Source organism: Megachile rotundata, chromosome 6, assembly GCF_050947335.1.
Source record: "Megachile rotundata isolate GNS110a chromosome 6, iyMegRotu1, whole genome shotgun sequence".
Classification (NCBI taxonomy): domain Eukaryota; kingdom Metazoa; phylum Arthropoda; class Insecta; order Hymenoptera; family Megachilidae; genus Megachile; species Megachile rotundata.
In genome coordinates this window covers 6,193,885-6,220,555 of record NC_134988.1, presented here as the reverse complement: position 1 = coordinate 6,220,555, position 26,671 = coordinate 6,193,885, and the positions used below count along the sequence as shown (strand labels likewise).

The window sequence follows — 26,671 nt, the reverse complement described above, 5'->3', positions numbered from 1 at the left end:
TAATACAAATGTAAAGAATATATAATATAATAATAATTGAAAATGCCGATAATATCTTTATGGTCTTCAACGAATACAAAACAGGACACATATCTTCAGAGGATAAATTCTTCTCTAAATCATAAAAATGAATATAATCTTCTCTTGTAAACAGTAAATTCCGCCACATGTTGGATGGAATGAGTCGGGGGCAACAGATAGAGCAGCGGTCACAAGTGGCACATCCACCATACTGATGTCAACCCACGAGTTGGCGCGTGAGGACTCAAAACAAAAGCTCTATCCCCACAGCTGTACATACAGGCAAATAAATTCCTACAATCCCCAAATTTCTCAAAACTTCCAAAATTCTCCATATTCTCAAATTTCCAAGTTGTCTAAATTCCAAATTTCCACACTTTCTACGTCTAAAAATTCCAAATTGTCAAATTTCCAGATTTCGAAACTTCTAATTGAAAAAATTCCAAATTTCCCTGAATCATCACTTCACTAGTGCACATACAAGTACCCCATCTCTCATATATTCTTCCATACACAAACTCACCTAACCATCCCCGTTTTATAATCTCTACGTCCTATATCACTGTCTAAACTCCCACACTTGATAATCCTCTACAACAATACTCCCCGCAAAATGAGTTCTGAACACCAAGAAAAATTCACCTACACTCGATTAAATCAAAAAGAATATATCCTAGCTTCACATACGCTTTTTTCATAACTAAACAATTACTTCAGTCATACATACCAGTTGTATCAAAAAACGAGGAAGTAAAACGTATTCTCAGATGTCTTTTAACGCTGACAGTACAGATGTCAACCCACGAGTTGGCGCGTGATCCAAAGTAAAAGAAGCTCACCACCGTGAACACTTCCAGGTTTACATACAGGCAAATAAGAATAATAATGACAATAACAACTGCTGAACGCAAGTAGCATTATCTCACTCTTGAGACGTTTGCCTGTCATTGTTTCTGGCCTAATTGGTGTGCGATCCCTCGAGCCAATACCGCCGAAAATACGTGTAAGGCATTTTTCTATTCTGACCATTTGTACCCGTAGCTCTAAACACCCGGGTCAGGCTCTTCACGCCAACTCGTGGGTCGACATCGGTACTCGTTTTATTTTTGCATGAATATGTATCCGAGCAGTAAACAAGCGAGAAACTATTATTCGTTAGGGTGGTGGGTCGATTTTATTGGTAATTCTGTTCTCGCGTACAGTTTTCTACGTGACAGGGGGCCTAATAGTGTGCCCGTAGGCTAAACACGCCCTGCCTTAGCTGCCTACTATTACCATATCCTGCTCAATTTCGCCTTTCTACTTCGCACCGGTCTCGCGTGGCTCTCTGTACGGGTCATTATTTTTCACGTAACTATTTTCGTAGCTGCCAACGGCACGTGTGACACGCTACCACACGAACGTGCTGTCGTTTCGAACAGCGAAAACCCGGCTCGTGTTTGTCCGCGTTTAAATGCCATCGATAGATCGACTTATAACGATAGTACAGGTTGCTTCATTTCAATTGATCCTGACGAATCATCTCCAAAATCATTATCACAACTGAGTTGTCTAAAAAGAAACTGTAATTCTTTTTCAATCCCTTATAATTTAATATGTGGTGTAAAGAAATCCTATTGAAGTTTCAGTTGAAAATTTTCCTTTATTATTAACTCTGTTCAGTATAATTATTTCGAAGAGGATTATGATTCTTTCATTATCGAATTTCGGTAATTATCAGAAATTATTCATTATACATGTAATTATTGTAATTACCATGCTATTATATTATTGTATAGTAGAGTGGTTAAAAAGAAATTTTTTAACTTAACCTAACTTTTTTAAGAGGTCACCCAAATTTTCTGTCGATATAATTTCTTATCATATCGGCCATTAACTAGAATTTAAAATATCACAGATGTCATTGCTATATTATAGTATATAGTTATTTTAAATGTTGTAATATTGAATTTGAAGTACTTTATAACATTGAACATAGTGTCTCGTGATATTAAACTTGAATTGTCTCCTAAATGTACAATTCTCTAATATGAAATATGTTAATAATAGCACAGAATAATAAGCTATATTGATTAGTGTAATAAACTTGATGTGTCCTTCGCGGCTACGCCTACGAAAAAATTAGCATGGAACTATGTCCCTTTCGAAATCATTTAATTTATGATAGCAACATTTTCTGATATCACATATATTTTTGAAATAACGGAGAAATCAGTGATTTATTGATACTGAGAGTAATTTAGAAATGTGAATAAACGCTTCATAATACTATAAATAATTTTCCTATTCAAATGTAAATAATTAAATATCGAGTTAGAAAAGAACCATAACTATTATTAATTATGATGTTATCTCAGTATTAAAAATAATTATATATTTGTTTAAGTACTGTAAACTTTACAAAATCGTTTAAGTATTAAATTATATAAGAAAAGGAAAGAAAATTGTTCGCTGAATCAAAAATAAAATTACAACCCATAAAAAGACTCCATTATTTCAAAATGACACCCAGACTATTATTTTACATTCCTTTAAAATCGACCTCATAAATTTTCCAAGATGTAATATTCTATCACCTATGAATTATTTGAAACAGCTACATACTGTGAATACAATAAAATTTCTTTATATAGCCGGCTTCATAACAGTACAGTAGACAGTTCCATTTCTAAACGTTCAATTTCTCATATCTTCCTTTAAATAATCGAAAAACTTTTCAATTACCTTTAAAGGTTACATTTAACCGAAAGTAATAGCAACGAAAGGATAACGCGCAACAATTGTTACAATACGAGTTTCGTGTCTAAAAATGATTTATACCACTCGTTTCGTGAGACCGGCGTAATAAATAATGAATCTTATCTGCTTTTATCGTACCTCCCTCTAATTCACGAGCTCGTTAATCGACTTTCACGATTCAAAAGGTTTGGTTACCCCCTTTTAACTTATAGCTTCGTTATCCACCAATCTCTGTGCATTGCAATTCAGCGATTTTTTAACAATTTCTTAAAATCAGATCAGGATTTTGCGCCATGAAATTGTGTCACTTTCGTAAACACGTACGATCACGAATTTATGAAACTTTTACTTTTACGGAGCTGGAATAACTTTATTTTATTTAACAAGTGTCACGCAATCGCGATCGCTATTGCTAGATTCCGTGCGAATTAAAATAACTGGAATATTTTACTAAACTGCACAATTTATTGCATTATTCGACCTTTGTATTATCGCTAAAACATTTATCATATGTAAAATATTAGATATTTAATATTTAATAAATTCATTCTTACGTATAATTCATTGTATTATTTTACCATTGTAAAATTAATTATTACTAAAACACTCCTATTTAAAAATTTAGATATTGAATTTGTAATAAATTTATTCTTACATACAATTCATTGTATTATTCTACATTTGTAAATTTAATATTTCTAAAATATTTATTGCCACATGTAAAAATTTAGATATTTAATTTTAAATAAATTTATTCTTACGTACAATTCAATGTATTATTTTACCTTTGTAAAATTAATTATTACCAAAACATTCATTGTCGCATTTAAAAGTTTAAATGTTTAATTTTGAATAAATTTATTCTTAAGTACAATTCATTGTATTATTTTACTTTTGTAAATTTATTTCTACAGCATTTATTGCGACATGTAAAAATGTAGATATTTAATTTTGAATAAAATTATTCTTAAGTACAATTCATTGTATTATTTTACCTCTTTAAATTTATTATCCCTAAATCATTAAGTTTATTCTACGCTAATGAATGCCACTAAAAATTACGTTATAAAAATTTAATGTATTCCACATTCATGACTGTATTATGTTTTCAAAAATTGATAATATTATCCGACGCTCATAAATTATACTCCACGAATGTCGTTACATCGTTATACGGTGTTAATATTGTATTATAATTCTATTCATGAAATTTAAATTGTGCATGATGGTTTACTAACCAAACTACCCTTAGTTTCAGACACTCCACAAAATATGAAATTAACAAATTTAAGTGTAAGTGAATATTCATAGTACTAAAACAATTCTAAACAAGTTTTTAGAAGTCTTAGAATTAATTGTGAAAGGGTGAAATTTCACCCTGATTGTAAGAAATAATTTCTGTATCCGACGATTACTTCATCAATTTTAATTTAGAATAAAAATTAAAAATAAACGAACATACGAATTGGTAATACAAAATGAACTTAATGTACAAAAAGTGTCACTTTGTTAAAAAAAAATGTACACAGCAATGTATATTTAAAGAGATGAACACTATTCACTTTCAGTCCATCAAAATAAAAAGTGACACTTCAATCATGCCAACACATCGAATACAGCTTTCAGTATTCCAAAATGTTAAATAACCTTCAAAGCAGTTAACTTCCCATAGAAAAAAGTCAACCCTTAAAAGCCTTAGTTCACGTATCCATTAAACCCGAAATTCCCCAGTCCGACCCTACGCGATTTTCCAATCGATACGGAAAAGTAATCACTCAACTACATAAAACACATTTTTCATCAGCGCATTGGTTAGATCCTTTCAATAAAATTCCATAAACCCCCGTCCCATTCGAACGTGATCCATTCCCACCCATCGGTCTCCCAATCAATCCTTCGAGCACGGCTCGAAAAAACGGTTCACAAAGCAAGGCGGTCTCGTTCAAAAAAAAAATCAAAAAAAAAAATGACCGTCCGTCAACTTCCGGCGTAGCAACTTTCGGTCCAGCGAGCGAACGGTCAAACCGTGGGCGTGGTGGGGATACTCAAAAAGCCCGTACGTTTGAAGAAACTCCCGACGAAAAAAAAACTGTGGTCACTCACCTAATTGGTACATCTAAAACGCCATACGAACACCGATTGCCTCTGTGATCGCACAGCACTGCACTCTCAAATCACCATCATCCCTCGGTATACTCATGCAGTTACAATGTTGCCGAAGAGGTATATCCAAAGGCAGCCGGTGTATCCTGTCGCACAACACATGTATACAACACGTCGACGTCCGACACAACTGGTTTCTTTTTACTCTCCTCAGAAATTTGTCACCAAGAAAAAAAAAACGCACAGCGTTAGGTCAGTTCGGCGAGCGCGAAACGGTCGGTCGTGGAGTCTTGAACGGCGCACGATCGACGGAACGAAACATTGTGCGATGTGTTAGGGCAGTTACAGGGAGGATTCGCGGATTGCGATGTTGGTACGTGCGCGAATTGAACGTTCGCGGTTCAGGAGCTGGCAATGCACTGACTCGGCTTCCCGATTCGACCCGAGTACGCGGCTGTTACTCCGAAGCGGCGCATGCGCGAAACGGAGCGCGACATTGCGCCGTCGTCGTCGACGACGTAGCTGACATCGTCGACGTCCGTCGTCCTGCTTGTATGTACTCCTCGTCGGGGTATTGTTACCCCCTGCGTCCCTACTTTACCCTTTTCCTATACAAGGATGCGTGCACCTATACGAGGGTAACGCTACTTCCGTGTTTCATCCCCTAAATCGGCACCCGCCGAGTGTTCGCTACTACTTTGCCGGGAAAGAGCAGGAAGAAGAGGTGTCGGCTTCGCGCGTCAAATACCCTCTTCGGGAGGCTCGAGGACGTAACGCGAGGACTACTGCCAGACAGTAGATTAGGTCCGTTCTAGTAGGCCAGACGTTTACGCAGCCGGACCCTCCGTCTTAATCGACGGATCCTTTTTAGCACTTTCGAAAATGCTGTACCATTCATTTCTATTGCGGTGCAAAGTCGCTATTCAAATTTTAGAACCTATTGTTGCTCATTTTAATTCTCATAACCTTCAGTTTCTGCAATTTCGCGTTTCGTATGAAGTGATTAGTTAGGTATTTTCATACCATTTTGCAATGAAATTTTTATTGTCCTCTAACATGTTAACACTTTAGGTATAATATATTGTTACTATCTCGTAATGGTTACTTTCTTTGTCACTGTTGATTGAAATAAAACGTTTCTGTGGCGTTACATTATTTAACCTCTTATAACAATCTAGTAGACCAAACGGAGCTAATCCTCCACCTTACTGGATAGATCCTTTTTAACACCTTTTCAAATGTTATGGCATTCATTTCTATTGCGGTGTAAAATGACTATTCAAATTTTAGAATCAATTGTCACTCATTTTAATTTTTATAACCTTCAGTTTCTGTAATTTCGTGTTTCGTATGAACTGATTCGTTAGGTATTTTCATATCATTTTGCAATGAAATTTTTATTGTCCTCTAACATGTTAACACTTTAGGTATAATATATTGTTACTATCTGGTAATGGTAACTTCTTTTGTTACTGTTGATTGAAATAAAGCATTTCTGTGGTGTTACATTACTTCACCTCTTATAATATTTTAGTAGACCAACCAGAGCACGAAACGTTCCCCCTTAATTGCTGGATCCTTTTTAACACCTCCTCAAATGTTATGGCATTCATTTTTACTGTGATATAAAATGATATGACTATTCGAATTTTAACCCCTTAACCCCTTGTACTATTTTGAGAAATCTAATTCGTGACGCACTCGAACTTCAGCTGTGAAGTTTATTCGATTTTATTTTATTTGGTGTACATTTTAATTTGGAATATCCACTTAATTACATAGTTAACGATTGGTATCAAATTGACATAACATATCAACATTCTTTGTCTCTTTTAATATTTTAGCTGTAATTGGTTATTTCTGATCGATGTGACAAATAATTCATAGTTCAAGGGGTTATTTATTCATTGTTTATTTATTTCACAGGTTTGTTACGATTTAAAAGCGACGTTTAGTTACGATTTAAGAGTGCGTAAATCCGAGGTTGAACTCTCCGTTTTTGGAATTTCGGAAACTATAGGACTTGTTTGGAATTCTTGAAATGTTTGAAGGGTGGGACTTTGGGAGTTTAGTTTTTCCAAACCAGCAAGCTACGGGAATTTGAGAACTTATTATTTTTTCAAGCTAGGGAGCTTTGGAACGTACGGGACTTTGGAACCTTATCATTTTTTCATACTAGGAAGCTATAGAACTTCCGGGACTTTGGGACATTGTAATTTTTTCAAAGTAGGGAAAGAAACATTTGCAACTTTGAGACTGAGTTTTTTATATTAAGGAAATTTGAAACTTTAAGATCTTTGAAATGTTCATTTGTTCAGACTAGGGAACCTTAGAATTTCTGTAACTTTGGGATCTTATAGTTATTTAAAGTCGAGAAATTTTTGTAACTATAGGATCTTACAGTTATTTAAAGTAGAGAAATTTGAATATTTAAGTACTTAAATATTCTAAGATTTTATCATTTTTTCAGACGAGGGAACTTTAAAATCATTGCAATATTGGAATTTTATACCTTTTTTTAGTAACAAGGAAATTTGAAACCTTAGATACTTTAAGGACTTATAATTTTTTAATGTTTTTTTTACTGGGAAACCTTTTTACCTTTAGTAACATTAGAATCTTATAATTTTTTCAAACCAGAGTTATATTTTGCAGAACTTAGAATTTTAAGGCCTTACAATTTTAGAATTTTGCAAATTTGAAACAATGCAATTTCTGAAGTTTAAAACTTTGTGACATTATTCCTTTGGAAATTATTACATTTTAGGCCCTAAAATTTGAGGATCATGTAAATAAACTTGAAACTATAGAACATAGATACACGAAAATAGAAATGTTGGTAACTTGAAACCAAAGAAGATTCAATAAAAGAAGTGATAAACTAAGTTTTTTATTAGTCTTCCATCGAGTATTGCCACTAACGGAACTGTTGCAAAGAGAAGTGTATGACAACTGGATGGCTATGTCCGTAGGACAAATATCAGACGGTGGTCATTACATGACTGCAACAGCCGACAGTGCGCGCACCAGACTCGCACGTGCAGAACTACGAGATTATCTGTCGGAAACGGATCCGATTTTCTCGAGAACGGGCCGAGATTTTCAAGGAGGCTATATTCGTGATCAGCGTAGCGAGACCTTTATATCAAACATAATCACAACTTCTTCGGAGAAAAACTGGTCCATTGGTCTGTGAGACCTTGACCTCATTGTTCATAGATCTAATTTGATTCTTAACCTCTTAGGCATGGTCGAGCTTTACGCTGCTTCTCTGTACTGTAACTAAAATGTGTGGTTATGCTATTCTCTGCGTGAGTACATTAGAATCAAGGTTTTGGTGATTAAATTATAATTTTACCAAAGATATGATGTGCTTTAACTTTGATAATTTACTTTTTTAGAAAATTCACAAAATATGTAATTGTGTAAATGTTCCCTATTCAAGTACATTGGAATGAAATTTTTCATGATTACATTATAATTTCTCCCAAAGATATGATACATATGTTTCAACCTTGATATTTTACTTTTTTGGAAAATTCACAAAATATGTAATTGTGTAAATGTTCTCTATTCAAGTACATTGGAATAAAGTTTTTCATGATTGCATTATAATTTCTCCCAAAGATATGATACATATGTTTCAAATGTAATTTCCAAATGTTTCCAATATCATGTATTAGTGCAAAGAGATCCCATGGTGCCCAAACTTGGCGTTACCTTTTATTCACATGTAATGTACTTTTGTGGGATTTGTTAATACTCTTATAAGACGTGGTGAAGGCAAAAAAGTGCGAATCAAAACATATGAAAAGGATCATTCAATTGAAACGGTGAGCGAGTCAGTAGAGTGAGGGCGCTATGTAATCTACGATGACATTCGCGAAAGTCACTATAGTGCCTTGGTGTACAGAGAGATGGACCGCGAAAGTCACTATGGTGGTACTTCATGCTTGAGAGGTTAATATATTTTCACTCTCTTTAAATATTATATTACTTCCGCAATAAATGAATGTCTTAAAAATCGTGTTCAATAATTTTATTTCCCAATTCTTGCCACTGTTGGCTCACGAATGACTCACGCCATTACAAAAGACGCCAAGACACATCGTATAAAACGTATAAGTTAACTTCGAGTAAATTAATGAGGATAGTAAATGGCTATTAAGTTCTGGTATATAGACATAAAAAAGTTTCAAAACACACGAGGACATGAAACTGAATATTATCAAGATTACTGGGGGTATTGAGTTATTTCTGTAGGTACTCAGTCGTTTAAAAGTTTACTGCATTAGAGTCATAATACGTAGCATGTGATCTCGTTACAGATAAAAGAAAGGAAAACCGTGGACGAATGTGCTGTGTCGAAGATAGATCGTTAGATAAAATAAATTGGTTTTAGACATAGGAAAGGAATGGCCGCGACACCCACTTGTTTCAAATTCGTCGTAAATCTACATATGTATAAGATAAACTCGTTCTTGTTGGTTTATGTTAACAGTTTATTTATTACCGGTCATAATACATTTACAATTTTATGTTGGTTGTTTGTAACTGTAATTATAAATATTATTTTTGTTTTTAAACATTTGACTCGAAGAATAAATAAGTTTGTATATATTTTTGTGATTAAATAATTAATTTAAAAATATAATTTTTTAGAAATTAATTTTCATAATTTTTATAAATGAAATTTTGTAAGTAAAATTTTGAAATGCAGATTTAAATACACAGTAGAAATTAATTGGTAATAACAATTTGTAATAACGATATAATTCCATTATTGTAATTATCATTTCATTGTATTGTATTGTAATTAATCGTACCACTTAGGTGGATATAATACATAAAGTACATTTGCAGTTGTCTCACTTGTGAATTATTATAAATTAAATGGTAAATTTGAATAAATGATTTAGATAAAATTAATTTGTAACGTGGTTATTAATTATTTAACAGTAATTATTACTATATTATGTTATAATTCACTTACATCAATAAAAATTCATAAATATGTTTAAATAAAAATTAATAAACATTCAGAATTTATAAATATCTTATAAATAATTATAAATTAAATTGCATACGTAAAAAGATTTATTAAACATTTATAATTTATTCAGTAGAAATTAATTTATAAATGATTGACAATTGAGTGACTAAAACATTAAATAGCAACTTTGAAGATGTGATTTGACAGAAATTAATATTTGATGCCTTTGTAAATTATTCACAATCATTGTAATGTCGTTGAATTGTTTTGCAATGTATAATTTATAATCATTGCAAATAATTTATAACGGTATTACAAATTGATTTCCAGGAAATCCTGTGTTTAAATTTGCAGATAGATGTTGTAATTACAAACTGTCAATCAACTTATAAATGAATTTCTAATAAATGATCTCATTAAATTTGCAATTTGGTGTTTTAATTAAGGTATACAAACTTTAAGTTAAAGTCGTGTAGTCGTTAGAAGTGTGGTAAACAATTATTAATTAAAATGTTACCAATTTTAAATAAAAAAAAATCATTTATTACAATTCTTTTTGAATTGTTCAAAAGTCATATGATTAAAATATTCTGAAATATTATTGATTCAAGTGATGCGTATTATAAACAAAGTTTATATTTATTGAATGTTAATAAATAACTGTTATTCAAATGATTACATTTTCTTAATTTTATCAATAATACTGGACAAAAATAATAATCGAAAATTCACAAAAATTTAGTAAAACCTTGTGGATTTAAATGAATGATGTACATTTTAATTAAAAGCTTTAATTGACCAAACATTAATAAATAATTATATTTATTGCACCAATATCAGTGTTAATAATGGACACAATTAATAGTTGAAAAGTTATTAGGTACATGAAAAAAGATTATTAATTAAAAAGTTGATTTTATCAATAAACTAATAAAAAATTATTTAAAGAATTAATGAAGAATTTCCATTTGTCAAATATTAATAAATAATCACACTTGCCATTCTAATATCATCCCTCATTGTTCGCAAATGATATAATAATTTAAACACTAAATATCAATTTTATTTACTTTATTAAATACGACGAAAAATTGATATAAATGAACAAATAATATTTTTATTAAAAATTTCTATTTCTCGAATATTAATAAATAAGTTTATTACAATGCTAATAGCACCCATTGTCACAGAACACAAACGGTGATTCAAAAATTCCCGCCAATTTCATCTAACATAAAATAAAACAAAATGGCGCCAACTTCGAATAAAATGAACATATCTGCCATTAACAAATAATTATGCATTCCTATATTAATTATATTCATCATGATTATAATAATGAATCGTCCTTTCGAAAATTCGGTAAGATTCAGCAGTGTAAGGTGCAATTTGCCGGAAGTAAAATTCATCATAAAGAGTAGACAAAATTCACCGAAAATAAAATTCACAAATAAGTACAAACTAAATTCATAAAAATCAAATAACTCAAATAACTCAAATAACTCAAATAACTCAAATAACTCAAATAACTCAAATAACTCAAATAACTCAAATAATTCAAATAACTCAAGTAACTCAAATAACTCAAATAATTCAAATACCTTAAATAACTTAAATAACTCAGGCAACTTAAATAATCCAACACACAAATATTCAAAATAAGTAGAATCTACAAATAATTGTAAACAAAATTAATCGCAAGTAAATTTCACCTAAAACTATATAAGGAATTCAGGGATAAACGGAATTCGGAAGTAAAATAGTGCGATAGGTGGAGGGAATTCGGCGGAAGTAAAATAGGTGGGTAACATCCGATCAGCAAAGTATATTTAGCAGTTCCAATTAAGTAGGATCTAGCGAAGGTTAAGCAGGCGTGAAGAAGCACAGAGAGTCGGTTCTTGCTTTCTCTCTATCTGTTGGCAGCAGTGGCTGGAGAATCGTCTACCGTAATCCTTAATTGGTTCGCGTGATTCATTCGGTCCATTCATCGTAACTAAACTGTTCTCCGAAGGAGGTGCCGTCCTCGCCTCGAGCGACAGGACAGAGCGCACCGGTGCCGTTTTCCGTCCTTTCTTATCTTTGCTTCTCATTCAGATACCCGGTAGCCTGTCTGTCTGTACTTATAACGTGGCATCAGATAAACAAACGTGGCTTTAACTTCCACTGACATAATCGGCCGTCCGGCTACGAGGAAAAGCGTCAAGAAGAAGAAGAAACCGAGAGATGGAATCGAGGGAAGATCGGAGATACAACGAGCGGAAGATTGACGACTTGTACCGGGAAAGAAAGCAGAAAAATGAGAAAAGAAATGAAAGAAATGTACAAGATGTTGTAGAGAGTCCAAGGGAAACGGATCTCGGGGGTCATTTCTGCTTGATGGCCGATAGACGATGATTGCCTGGATCAGAAACCTCGTAGGACCAATTTCGGATGATCAGATATTGCTATGTTTCTCGGTATACGACTTTCGAACATAATCTTACAGCTTTTTCATATTCAGGACATGTTTTTAATAGTGACTTCAAATTAGGCTAAATTTAAGCTTGGTTTTTGTCGAGGTAGATTTAAATTTTGTTATTTACTTTTGGTATTTTTGGAATTTTTTATTAGGAGGATTTTGAGGGATCTAAGAACTAAAGTAACTTAAATAACTCAAGTAACTCAATTAACTCAATTAACTTAATTACTCAATTAACTCAAATAACTCAAGTAACTCAAGTAACTCAAATGACTCAAATGCCTTAAATAACTTAAATAACTCAGACAACTTGAATAATCCAGTACATAAATATTTAAGTAACCTCGCAGTTGCAATACTTAAGGAGTCAGATACTGAAATATTTGACACACTATACTTTCACAAGTATGTCAATAATTGAAATATTCAACTATTCAAATAACTGGAATATGACAAAGATATCAAATACTCAAACATTCAAATAACTGAAGTATCACAAATTAGTCGATAACTCAAATATTTAAATAACACAAGCGTTACAAATATGTCACATACTTGAATACTCAAATGTTACGAATATGTCCATAATTCAAGTACTCAAGTATTTAAGTATTCAAGCACTGAAATACTTAAGTACCCAAGTACTCAAGTATTTAAGTATTCAAGCACTAAAATACTTAAGTACTCAAGTACACAAGTAAATAAGTACTCAAAATCTCAAAATACTCAAAAACTCAAGTATTCAAATACATAAACAAAACACGCAGTCACTCACATAAATCCCCAAACAAATTAACTCAACTACTCCAACAAACAAATTTAATTCAAAATAAAGAATCAGTGCTCGAAACGATACGAATTATCGGCGCGAAATCGTTTGAATCTTAGAATGTTAGGTGCCCCGATTTCGCCGTAACGATATACGGCTCGTAACACGATGATCGTATAACGTTACAACACTCTCAAGATCGTTCCCGTTTCAGGTGAGTGACGGTAAAACCGTAGCCTTGTCTCCTCATCAGAAATACGCTTCTGATCCTCGATTGAATCTACAAAGAAATTTCTTTCTCCTTCTGGGTGCCGCCCGTTTCGTTCCCTCCCGCGAACGAGAAATGGAATTGACGTATAGCCGAGTGAAACATTTCTAAGAGTCGAACGGCAGAAAAAGAAGAAAGAATGGCTTCCGGGTGCGCACCTAACCGGAAATGCTCGACGAGAAAGATCTAAGATTCGCGGAGGGGCTCGTGGAAGGGTGAATAATAACGTTTGAAATTCGAGACGCGGAATAAAATGATGTCGTGGACGAGAGGCGGTGCTTCTCGTGGCAGACGAGAAGAGGAGGGAGATAGGGGATGACAGAGAAGAGGGATGATAGAGGAGGGAGGATGGATCAAGGAAGTTAGAGGAGAGGAATATATCCTCGCATGTAGCAAAGCAAAAGGATGTAAGAAGGGGCGTCAGGAAGGAAGGAAGGCTTCTAGGCTTCGTTCAATAAAACGGAATATCTAATAAGGAACAAATGCAGTCAAGGAAAGAATGGAGAATAGAGACGCGAGTCCCGGATAGTTCGTTTGCCAAGAGAGAGAGAGAGGGAGAATTCAACTATGGAAGGCTTTGAGATACCTGTCTACAGTATTGGACAAAAGTTTACTCCAATGTACGAATGGTCATCTAATAGTTTGTGATGTAACACCATATACCAATCTGAACCTACAAGTTGTCGCGTAAACAGGCTGACGTGTTTACAAGAGCTACGGCACAATTGGTCGGAATAGAAAAATGCCTTACACGTATTTTAGGTGGAATTGACTCGAGCGATCACCCTCCAATTTGGCCAAAAGCAATGATAAGTAAACGTGTCGAGAATGAGATAGTGCTACTTGCGTTCAGCAGTTAATATTGTCATTATTATTCTTATTTGCCTGTATGTAAACCTGGAAGTGTTCACGGTGGTGAGCGTCTTCTACTTTGGATCACGCGCCAACTCGTGGGTTGACATCTGTACTGTCAGCGTTACAAGACATCTAAGAATACGTTTTACTTCCTCGTTTTTTGATACAACTGGTATGTATGACTGAAGTAATTGTTTAGTTATGAAAGAAGCGTATGTGAATCTAGGATATATTCTTTTTGATTTAATCGAGTGTAGGTGAATTTTTCCTGGTGTTCAGAACTCATCTTGCGGGGAGTATTGTTGTAGAGGATTATCAAGTGTGGGAGTTTAGACAGTGATATAGGACGTGGAAATTATAAAACGGGGATGGTTAGGTGAGTTTGTGTATTGAAGAATATGTGAGAGATGGGGTACTTGTGTGTGCACTAGCGAAGTGATGATTTATGGAAATTTGGAATTTTTTCAGTTAGAAGTTTCGAAATCTGGAAATTTGACAATTTGGAATTTTTAGACATAGAAAGTGTGGAAATTTGGAATTCAGACAACTTGGAAATTTTTGAATTTGGAGAAGTTTGGAAGTTTTGAGAAATTTGGGAGTTTTAGAAGCTTTTAAAATTTTTGAAATTTGGATAATATTTAGAAGTATAGGAATTTTTAGAACTTTAAGAATTTTGTGAGTTTTGTGAATTTTGCGAATTTTGTAAATTTTGTGAATTTTGTAAATTTTGTGAATTTTGTGAATTTTGTGAATTTTGTGAATTTTGTGAATTTTGTGAATTTTGTGAATTTTGTGAATTTTGTGAATTTTGTGAATTTTGTGAATTTTGTGAATTTTGTGAATTTTGTGAATTTTGTGAATTTTGTGAATTTTGTGAATTTTGTGAATTTTGTGAATTTTGTGAATTTTGTGAATTTTGTGAATTTCGTGAATTTTGTGAATTTTGTGAATTTTGTGAATTTCGTGAATTTTAAGAATTTTAAGCATTTTGTGAATTTTGAGGATTTTGTGATTTACGAAAATTTTTGAAGTTTCTAGAAATTTAGGGACTTTAAGAATTTTTCGAATTTCGGAAACTTAGGGAATTTTGGGAATTATAGAAATTATGGAAATTCTTGGAATTTTGAGAATTATGAATTCATGAATTTGGAAATTTCAGATTTTGAGAATTTGTGAATTTCGATTGACGATTTTGAGATTGTGGAAACTTGACAATTTGAAAATGTAAAAATATCCGAATTTCAGAATAAAAATTAGTGACTTTGGTGGTTAAATTTATAAATATGAAAGTTTTCAAATTTTAAAATGTGAAGATTCTGAAATTTGAAATTTGAAAATTCGAAAACTTGCATATTTAAAAATTTGGGGACAAGTTTTGAAAACTGGAGATCCTCACGCGTGATAATTCTAAACGGTGCAATATAATGCGCGGTTATATAACAGTGCTTCTGCAGCATACAAATTTCAAAACGTATCTAACCAACAACCATATTTGTTATCTAACATTCCGCACCACATAACAAAAAAATTCCCACATAATATCCTTAATAACATAACATCCCCACTTAAACTTTCCACTCTCATCCTCCCAAACTAATACAATTAATGCGGCGTGAAAAAATTCCCTAAAAAGATTTCTACCCGGAGAACAAAGAGGAAAATCATGCGGAAATAAAAGAAGGTAACTGTTCCAATAATGTAATACAAGAGCAACGATGTGAACTCACTGGAGAAGTGTCAAAGATTTAAGTTGCCTCGGATGATCCTGAGCGAAAACGTAGAAGGAAGTTCCGTATAGGGCGCGACATCCTTCTCTCACAATCAGTTGCGGAGGCTGACGTTATCGCGAAGGAAGAAGATGGGCCAGAGGGTTGGAAAGCTACAGAATAAAACTTCTTCAGGGTAGTACGCGTGTGTAAGATGGATGGGTATGGGGGCTTGAGATGTGCATCGGTGTAAGCGTGTCGATGTGTTCTGCTTTCAAGTCGTGTTTCGTGTGCGAGTGTGTCTATGTGTGTGCAGCTCGTTGGATTCGAAGGATGTTAGGATGTTATCGGCAATACAGGCCACCAGCCGCCGGCACTCTTTCCTCGATTTCTATGAAATATTTTCAGAATCCAATAGATGCTTCTGCTAAACTTTCTGCTAGAAAATAGGGTCAATGGCCAATTTATTAGAAACTTTCAAAATTATTCAGGTATGTGTACAAAATTATTATATCCTTGGAAGATTAACCAATATTCGAATAAATTATTAGATCATTGCTTTGACAGTGATATGCATCCCATAGTCGGTTCAGTCTTAAAATCTTTGATTTGTCGCTTCAGTCTCAGTTTTTAAATAATAGGTTAAATTTTATTTCTATGTAGTTTGGTCTCAAATATTCTTTCCACTAGGCCTTCAAGTTTAGTTGCTTTGGTCTTACAGTTTCTAATCGGTCCAGTCAATATTTCTCTATAGTCGGTTCAGTCCTAAATTTTCCGCACAGTCGGTTCAGTCTTAATGACTCTGCATAGACGGTTCGGTCTTAAAGTTTCTGTATAATCGGTTTAGCCTCACAATACATAGTTGGTATAACCACTAAATTTCTATCTAGTTAGTTCATTCTTAAGAATTACCTCTAGTTGGTTCATTCTTAAAGTTTCTATCTAATCACTTATTTCAGTTTTTTCGGTTCAGTCAACATTTTTGTATTGTTAGTTCAGTCTTAAAGTTTCTGTCTAACTAATTCAGCCTTACAATTTCTTCAAAATTTCTATTTAATTCTATTAGCCTTAAAAATCCTCTTCAGCTGATTTAACCTTACATTATCTATACACGTACAATCTTAAAATTACTTTTCAGTCAAATTATCTTTAAAATTTTTATCTAATTCAGTCATAAATTTTCTGTACAGTCGGTCCAGTCTTATAACATTTAAATAATTATTTAACTTTGAAATTTTTATGAGATCGGTTTAGTTCAAATTTTTTTTGCATAATTGATTCAGTGTTACAATTTCTAAATGGTTGTTTAACCTTGAAATTTCTATGTAGTTTGTTCAACCTTAAAATTTCTCCTGAAACAATTTAACCTTAAAACATCTGTCTCGTCGGTTCGGTTCTAAATTTTCTGCACAGTCGGTTCAGTCTTAAAGTTTCTGCTTAGTCGGTTTAGCCTTAAAGTCCCTGCCTAGTCGGTTCAGCCTTAAAGTTTCTGACTAGTCGGTTCAGCCTTAAAGTTTCTATCCAGTCGGTTACACTGAAATATACCGAAACTTGCTTACGTTGCCTTACACCGTGTGAATCATGTTTCACCAGGTTTAATTTATCTAGTAATAATGTACAAAACGCGGCAATTTAAAAGCAGGTGACTGCGTGTATAATTGAGTTACTCGCACGGACCCTCGTAAAGTTCTGCAGCGGTGCAAGATTTATAGGTAAATTAAAGAGGGTCGTATTCCGTAGCTGTCGAAATTGCGCCGGGAGAGGAAACGTTTTCGTTCAAGGTATTTATAAAACAATTTGCCGTGTATCCGTGGCGGGATCAAAGGAAGAAAAAGGATTCGATCGACAAACGGTGGGCACCGGGCGCGAAAACTACAGCGATTCCTCAGTGTTCCACATTCGGCTAACCGATGATCGAAAACTCGCTACATCTCCCGGAGGGTGGTTTCAATCCTTTGAGGTCTTTTGATTCGTATCTCGTAGCTGCGCCGTTCTCCACTATATTCTTGTAGCGATTCGCGAGGAAGGACGACGGGGCCAATGGCCTGGAATAAAACCAGGACAATTGGGAAAAGAATGAAGGAGGGATATAGAGAGAGAAAGAGAGACGGATGGAAAAAAGAGAACACAACGTCGCGGTGGGAGTGGAGGGTTGGGACGAGAGACTAGAACGAGGGTGGCTTCAAGAAGGGAAAAGAAAGGAGCGAGGAAGGATTTCGTCGGGGCTCTTGACAAGTTTTCAGCAATCGGTTCGTTTGATGCGGATTCGCCGTCCGCCTCCCACCCAGCTGCGACCAAATCGAAGGTCCTCGCGAAGTTGTGATACTTCACGAGGAAACGAGCGCAGTCAAAAAAAAAAGGAAAAAGATAAAGAAAAAGACGAATGGAAAGAGCAGAGGTTTGGTCTAGGACGAGGAAAGAAAGAACGATGAAAACGACCTCCTCGTCCTTAAAGTCCCGATGCTGGAAGACGAAGGGGACCGTGTGGAAACTTCGACCAACTCGAATGTTTACCGCGAGTTGGTTTAAATCGAACTCGTCCCTGCAACGACCATCCTGTTTCTTAACTCGCTAAGAAATTGCTTTCGAAATTACGTAAAGAAACGCTAATTAAAAACTGGAAAACTACTCGACGTGTTCGTTTTGCTTCCCGTCCAAAGGACGAGACAATTATCGATTAAACACCAAGAAAATACTGTGTTTCCAGAAAGAAACTTGAACACGATTTTATCGCGTAAAAGTAGCGTAAAATGTTACTTATAGCGCATCGATGTAAAGCTTTGAACTTCTAGAAAATGACTGAAAAAAGATTTTATTGATATTGTTAATGTAAGATGGTTAGCTGTCGGCCTCAAGCAACTATTACCGTAAACAATGAGATGTACTGTATTAAGTTGATTAAAGGACATCATTTGATGACATAGAAGTGTACCAAACTGGCACTTATAGTACACCAATTTAAAAGTTGATGTTTGAAGAAAATAACTATATAAATGTTCTATCGATATTCATAATACAAAATGGCTACTGCATCACTGAAACATACCTCAACAGCACTAAGTTGTGAATGGGTTATCGAGTGTTCGTGTTAACAAGGGACTGCCCTTTTATATGTGTAAAGAATATCAATGAGGCACTTATATAGCAATTTTGTTCATACTTCAAGGTTTAAATTGATGTATCATAAGTGCTACTTCGTGATACTTTTATGTCATGAAATCAATATTGAACTTTACATGTTTCAAAATCACTTTATGTGTAAAAGTTGTTGATACCCTTTGTTAGGCCAAATAGTCCTTTCGTGTTAAGAATATCAATGAGGCATTTATATAGCAATTTTGTTCATACTTCAAGGTTTAAATTGATGTATCATAAGTGCTATTTCATGATACTTTTATGTCATGAAATCAATATTGAACTTTACATGTTTCAAAATCATTTTATGTGTAAAAGTTGTTAATACTCTTTGTTAGGCCAAATAGTCCTTTCGTGTTAAGAATATCAATGAGGCATTTATATAGCAACTTTCTATATACTTCAAGCTTTGAATTGATGTACCATAAGTACTGTTTAATAATATTTTTACGTCATGAAGTTATATTATGCTACCCTTTGAAATCAGTCATTTGATATTCAACAACAGTTAACTGCACCTTGAGGCCAACAGCTAGCCACTTTATATAAAAGATATTGATGAGGCATTTATATGGTACCTCTCAGCAGTCTTTAAGTTCGAAATTAATGTACCACAAGCGTCGCAATACATTTTTGTTATGAAATTCTCTCAGATTTTCTTCAAAACAGTAAATTAAAGAATATCAACTTCGAATCCAAATGATAAACATTTAATCTTGATTTAAGCTATGGCTGTCTCCGTCGTTGGGAAGCAATAAAATCTGAAAAGGCCAGACTTTAATCAAGGAACATTTTCGGTTTTCTCGAAGAGAAGAGGAATGAACAGTTCAATGAACACCGCATTCTATTTTACCCTTTGCCCTATGAACCAGTCTCGTGGTTTCGGTCGTCGTCGTCGGAGTTGTCGCAAATATTTACTCGCTTCGAAGACGAAAGACACGGGAAACTCTTGAACGATCGGAAGATAGTTGGCGTGCATGTGCGATGAGCGGAAAAGAGGAAAGAGGCCGAAGTTACTTCGTCAGAATACCAAATACCCATTTCGATTCGCCTGACCACCCTCGAATCAGACCGCGAGTCGCAAAAGGACTTTTGAAACTACCCCCAAAACCGACTCGCCCCTTCTTGTCTTGAACACCGACTCGACCTTCTACTTCTGATTTTTTTCCTTCAGTTCACCGTTACCCGGTCAACCGTGTAAACGGCCAACAACAGAGAGCTACTTCTTCTATTTCTTTTACCTAGAATTCTTACTCCTCGGATTGCGTTCGTGATAAGGGACTGTATTCTTTACAATTCCGGACCGTACTTTTATTTTGTGAGTTGTGTAAATAACTTATAATTTATAAGAATGCAGAGGAGCAGTTTGCAGGTCGTTTTGTAAAAGGATGTATGTCATTTTTGAATATTTGTGTAGAATTATTCTTTACGTTCTCTGGGAATTTTCTGGTAGGGTGTTTTTTTTTTATTAATATTTGTGGGGATGAAAATTATGTATTCTGTAAATTATTTGTTGTGGAATTAGCGACGAATATTTGCGGGGAGGAAAATTATTCTTTACGTTCTCTGGAAATTAATTTTTGCAGAACCATGATGTAAAATTTTGTTGAATATTTGTGAGGATAAAAATTGTTCTGCACGTTTTCTGTAAATTAATGAATATAAGATTAGTGGAGGTTTACATTTTGCTCGAATATTGGGGTAGAAATTATTTTCTGTGTTCCTCCAAACTTCATAGAGGTGTAAATTAATTTAAAACATCAGAAAATGAAAATTATATTCTCCAGATTATTTTTGTTACATTCATAGGTGAGTTCATTATTTTCAACATTTTTAAAATGATAAAATTTGTAAAATTTACAGTCATTTTCTACTTTAAATTATTTTGCGAAATTCGTAGGGGTGTAAATTATATTCTAACCTCTCCAAATTATTGTCTGACTTGTGTAAATATTTCTTAATACTTATAAATACAAAAATTATTTCCTAACATTTAAATGAAAGAAATATCTTCTGAACACCCTAAATTATTTTTTAGGCAAATCTAAAATAAAACTCGACTTGATAAATGTTACATTACTCTGAACAGACATGTCCATCAATAACTAACAAAATTGTTAAAACTATTATTAAAATTATTATTAATAAAAATTATTCTCGAGTCCCATATTAATCAAATAATTATTAATTATGAATTAAATTGATGTTAAATAAATTTAATATTTAGTAGATTGAATGTAATAAATAGTTGTTAAAATGAATAGTTATTTATGTGGAATTGCAAAGGTGTGATTAGAAACTAGAACCGACGTTCGCAACGAAGGTAAACGGTGATAGTAGAAAATAGTTGCGAAGAAAAATGTTCGGTTCAGAAAATGGTGTTCCAGAATGGAAGCTATTACGGTGTAGGTGAAGGTATTATTCCAGATCTTGACTCCATTGTTTTATGGAAGACTAAATGGCGACTATATTTCTTGTTCCAAGAGAAATAGCTGTTTTTAAGACGGATGTATAGATATACATCACAAAAATGCACCGAAACTAATCTCGAGTGGGCCATCGTACTTTTTAATCGTTACCCATAAACGTTCTAGGTTTAATCTTTTATTCATTTGACACGGTTCGTTGTACTCACCCCGTGAAGATCGCTTTGGTTATCGTGGTACTCGTATTTACTCACCTGCAACAGGAAAAGAAAAGATAAAGATAAATTAATGATCTTGCGTATAACGTAATATAGATAACAAGAAGCCTGGAACGGTGGTAATTGAACCTGCAGAAACATCTGTTCGTTAATTGAGTTTGATCGAAGCTGTATCCTCTGCTTCCGATTTCTCTTAATTAAATATGCTAAGGAGTTTCACGCTTTATCCCGCAGACTGCGATGTTTTGCTTTTAATTAAACGAGAAGAATATGCGAAGCCATAGCAACGAAGAAAAAGCATTCATCCTTGCGAAGGAGGAGAAAAAGGAGGGAATAAAGGCGAAAAGAAAAGGAGAAGAGAGGAAAGTTCGTATCCCGTTGTGCACTCGGAACAGTACTTGCTATGCCTTTGTCTAGATATTCTCATTTCTTATTCCTACAGGTTTCATCTGGATTATGGCGACGTACGAGACGTCAGGCACTCTCATTTTCGTCCTTCGCCAGTTCGAACTTGTCGTACGGTTATGAAGCATCGTCTGAAGGGCAATTTCATCGCTAAGCACGACTGCAACCCCCGAGCCCCTCTGCCCCTTCCAGCCCCTTTACACTTTTATTTCTTCCTATTCGAGGGTACAAGACGACAGAAAAATATGGACAATATCTTGGATCACTCTAGCAGCGTGTCGCGTCAATCTCTTCGTCTCGGAGCGATCGTACAAACTCGAATATCCAAATTGAACCATTGGTGATGATGCTCTTTCACGAAAGCTATTCAGAATTTTTTATATTTCTTTTGTGTTGCTGTGCTTGTTGTATTTAGAATTTTATTATTTTGTTGAGTAATGTAACAATTATTTTATTATTTTATTATTATGATGGAGATTGTATTTCTTACTATTATGAATTTACTGTTTATATTTTCGATGAAGTTAAAGATGCAAATTAACAAAATCTGTAAGTTATTACATAGTTGTGAGATTTTTGTTTCATTATGAAATTATACATCTTCACGGCCTCATTTGTCTTCATCCACATTTGCTGTGGCCTCACGATATTCTAGCTTCGTATTACCATAACGTCATGGTCTGTCAGTATCACATTTCGTTGGCCTCACGGTAATACGATTCTAATCCACCGTGGCATCATACTGTTGCAAATATGCACTTTTTACGTTTCCATGAACTCACGTAACCATTGCTTTATTTTATTATCACCTCACACTTTCACGACCTAACATTCTATTGACTTCAAATCTCAGTGTTTCCATATTTGCAAAACCTCACATTTCACAGAGTTCTAAAATACAGTGGCTTCACATTCCATGTTTGAGTTTGTATACTTTAACGTTGTCGCTATATCATATTTCTCTGGCTCTACGTTGCACCTCTAGTTATTACGCTATTCCACTATCTTTATTTTACCGTGACTCTATTTCGCTACGGTTATTTAGAATTTTGGCATCAGACTATTATTCTCACGCCATTACGGCCTCATATTGTTATACTATTATGATTGTGGTTTTACGATGTTGTATTTTCCAACGTACGACCTCATGTTGATATATTCTGCTTTTATTATGGCCTCAAGTCATAACATTCTGGATACATTCCTATATTTTCACATTGTTATATCTTCCTCGGTGAAACTGCATATTGTTATACACTCTCTGGTATGACCTCACATTGTCATATTCTACTCTATATTGTTATATTCTAGTTCAGCTACGGCCTCACATCACACTATTCTCATCGCTAAGGCCTCACGAGTATCATGTTCTCCACAAGATTGCCTCATATTGTTGTATACGCCCTGATAAGACCTCACATTGTCAAATTCTACTATTGCTACGGCCTCACATCATCACTATGACCTCACAATTATCAGATTTTCCACGCTGTTGTCTCATAGTGGCATACATTCCCTAGTAAGGACCTCACATTGTAATGTTCTACTCTTGCTACGGCCTCACGTCATCATATTCTCATCATCATCATAGTCTCTACGTTCTGACTCAGACGTTCTGACGTCTTGCCTCACAGTACCATTGTGTCAGGCTACCTCATATTGTCAACGATTGTATTCTGAAGGAAATTCTCAACGAATGAACACGTGACACTCTTATGACGCACATCGTAATCAAGTCTTTACTCCATGTAAACCATGTGGCAATATAACAAGAGTATGCACTTGACAGCATAAAGAAATGCTCGATGACAAGATACATCGTTGGTTCAGCCATTAAGCAAATCCTCAGAGGAAGTAAAACGATGCGAATTTCGTGAAGTGTAAAATAACGGTGGCAAATTGAGCCTCACGGTAGAATGGATCGTGGGTTGGTTAGCATTATTTTCTAAACGGAAGCGGGGGTACGTCCGACGTTGCCGCCCCGAAGGAGGGTAGAATAAGAAAAGGGTCGTCGAGAGTGGCTGCCAAGAAAATCCTATTATTAATAATCGTAAGCAGCGATAATTGCCACCGGGGTGTCCCGTTTTATGGTGTACGAGGTTACGCAATGCCCACAAACCGGGGACTATGTTTCGCGTTAATTATCGGTAACGATCGTAATTTATCACTGAAAACGCACGAACAACCCCCGTGGTAGGTCGTTCCCGCGTGTCGTTTTACTACGTTTCACTCCGATTTCTCGGAGAACTGCAAACAAAATGGTGTGTAATATACTACGGTTCTTCTGTTCCCTTCTTTTATGGCGCCCGGTCTACCAATTTACCTTGAGTCCGCGTCCAGACTGAGCGAAGAGAAAAAAGGATTTAATTGAAGGGAGACTCTTTCGTGTGTTTCCTGCGGACGGCAATTTGGACGTTCGGGAATTTACGAATTTTGGGTTTTTAGGATGGTGGAAATTTAGGGATTTGGAGGTTACGGAATATGTGGATTTAGGGAATTAGAGGCGACGGAATATGTGGGTGCTGGGATTTACAGGTTTAGGGATTGAGTAGTTTAGTGAATTTGGGGGTTTAGGAATTTAGAAAATTTGGAATCCGCAATTTTTTTACTGCAATATTTGGAAATTTGGAAATGTAGGGATTTGGGAATTTCGGGAATTGGGGATTTAAGAATTTGGGGGTTTGAAAATTTGGGGCTTTGAAGATTTAGGGATTTAAGAATTTGGGGATTTGAGAATTTGGGGATTTAAGGATTTGAGGATTTGAGAATTTGGTGCTTTCAGGATTTGGGGATTTGAGGATTTGGGGATTTGAGGATTTAGGGATTTAAGAAATTGGGGATTTGAGAATTCGGGGATTGGAGAATTTGGGGATTTAAGAATTTGGGGATTTTGGAATTTAGGAATTTGGTAATTTAGGAAATTGGGGATTTGAAAGTTTTAAGATTTCAAAATTAGTTATTTTGGTAATATTGGAATTTAAAAATTTGCGGATTTGGAAATTTGAAAAATTCGAAATTCGCAATTTTTTTACTTTAGATTTAGAAATTTAGGAGTATGGGAATTTTTAGTTTTAGAGACGACCTATGGCGGTATTTAGGGGTTGGAAAATTTGTGGATTTAATATTTTGGAAATAAGAAATAGGAAAACTTTATTACTGCAAGATTTGGAAATTTGAGTCTTTTAGAATTTGGAAATTGAAATTTTCTAAATTCGGGAAACTGAAAATGTGAGAAGATATCTATGAATTTAGAGAACAGACCACAAATAATATATCAATGCCGGAATTTGAAAAATTATGTGTTCAGAAAATTAGAAATTTAGAAATTTTATTACTGTAAGATTTGGAAAATTGTGAAATTTGGAATTTAATCATTTGCAAAATTTTGGAGTTTAAGGATTGGAAAATATAAGAATTTTTGGATTTGTAAATTTGAGGATTCAGACGCCTAAAAAATTCAGAACTAAATTGAGGACAGGAAATTTTATTATTGCACGACTTGAAAATTTGAAAATTTAGTACTGTATGAATTCTAATAAAAATTTGGAAATATTTAAATCTGGAAATTTAAAAATTCGCGATTGCAAAAATTGAGTAATTTCAGGATTTAGCCGTTTAGAAAATTGAAAAATTTCATATATTGTCATTGCAGTATTTGAAAAATAAGAATCTCCAAATTTTAACAAACAGAAAAATCAAATTTAAAAATCCAAGTCCACAAAAATTTTGCTTAAATAATTTCTATAAAATCATATTACCTCAAACATCCCTTAAAAACTACTAAAACATAACCTCCCAAAACCAAATATCAAAACACAATAAAAAACAACAACTAATTAACCGACCACATTAATCGAATAAATTAATTTGAACAAAAATCATATATCATAATAAATACCCAACCCGAAATTTCCAATAAACTTTTTTATCATATTACGCTACGAACGCAACATAACAACCATTGAATTTCGACTTCACTTTTGACGATGACGTTCGCGTATCCCAAGAGCTCTTTCACGTGAAAATTAATTAATCAGCAATTTTCGAGGGCTGCAACAGAAGAGACTCAGTGCGTATCCAACGAATTGTACCAAGATCTGGTATTCGGGCAATCATTAATTACTCTTTCCTGCAGGTCCATTTCGATAGCTGTATAATTACGCGATGGCGGACGCGTTCGATTTCCTGTACATTAACTATACGATGTATATTCAACTAATTTTCCGGAAATTAAAGCATATCTCCGTTACTGACCGGCACCCAAATACAATATTCTTCTTTTTTCGCCAAACGTTCCATCGTTTGAAAGGCGGCCCTTTTTTTTCTCTTGTAATTATGCGAATGGTACGTAGGAACGTATGCATACACGTACACGGGCACATTGACAGGGCATCGGTGTGGCGGATATATGAATCGTCCGTACTTTGCTTCGCTCGAACCCTCGTGCATGTGTACATAAACTCTCGCCGGCTCTCGGGCTGAGCCGTGTATGTTTTAGCGTCTGTGAATAATCAGCAATCAGCAGTAGCTGCGGCAATGGCGGCGGTAACAAATTGCACGTGTACACACACAAAC

General features: G+C 34.5%; 1 protein-coding gene across 3 annotated transcripts in view; it reads right to left on the bottom strand.

The window, feature by feature from the left end:
• The window catches only part of Ten-m (teneurin transmembrane protein Ten-m), a 748,404-nt gene that overhangs the window by 269,970 nt on the left and 451,763 nt on the right, over window positions 1-26,671 (bottom strand). For 2 of the 3 annotated variants that reach the window (XM_076533047.1, XM_076533049.1), the window contains exon 1: window positions 4,864-5,287. The exons of the other annotated variant lie outside the window; for it this stretch is intronic. Coding sequence is in view for 1 of the 2 variants with exons in the window: in XM_076533049.1 (XP_076389164.1) it covers window positions 4,864-4,876 (13 nt within the window). In the remaining variant the exon portion in view is untranslated. Of the gene's footprint in view, window positions 1-4,863; window positions 5,288-26,671 lie in introns of those variants that run through there. 3 annotated transcript variants of the gene reach the window in all.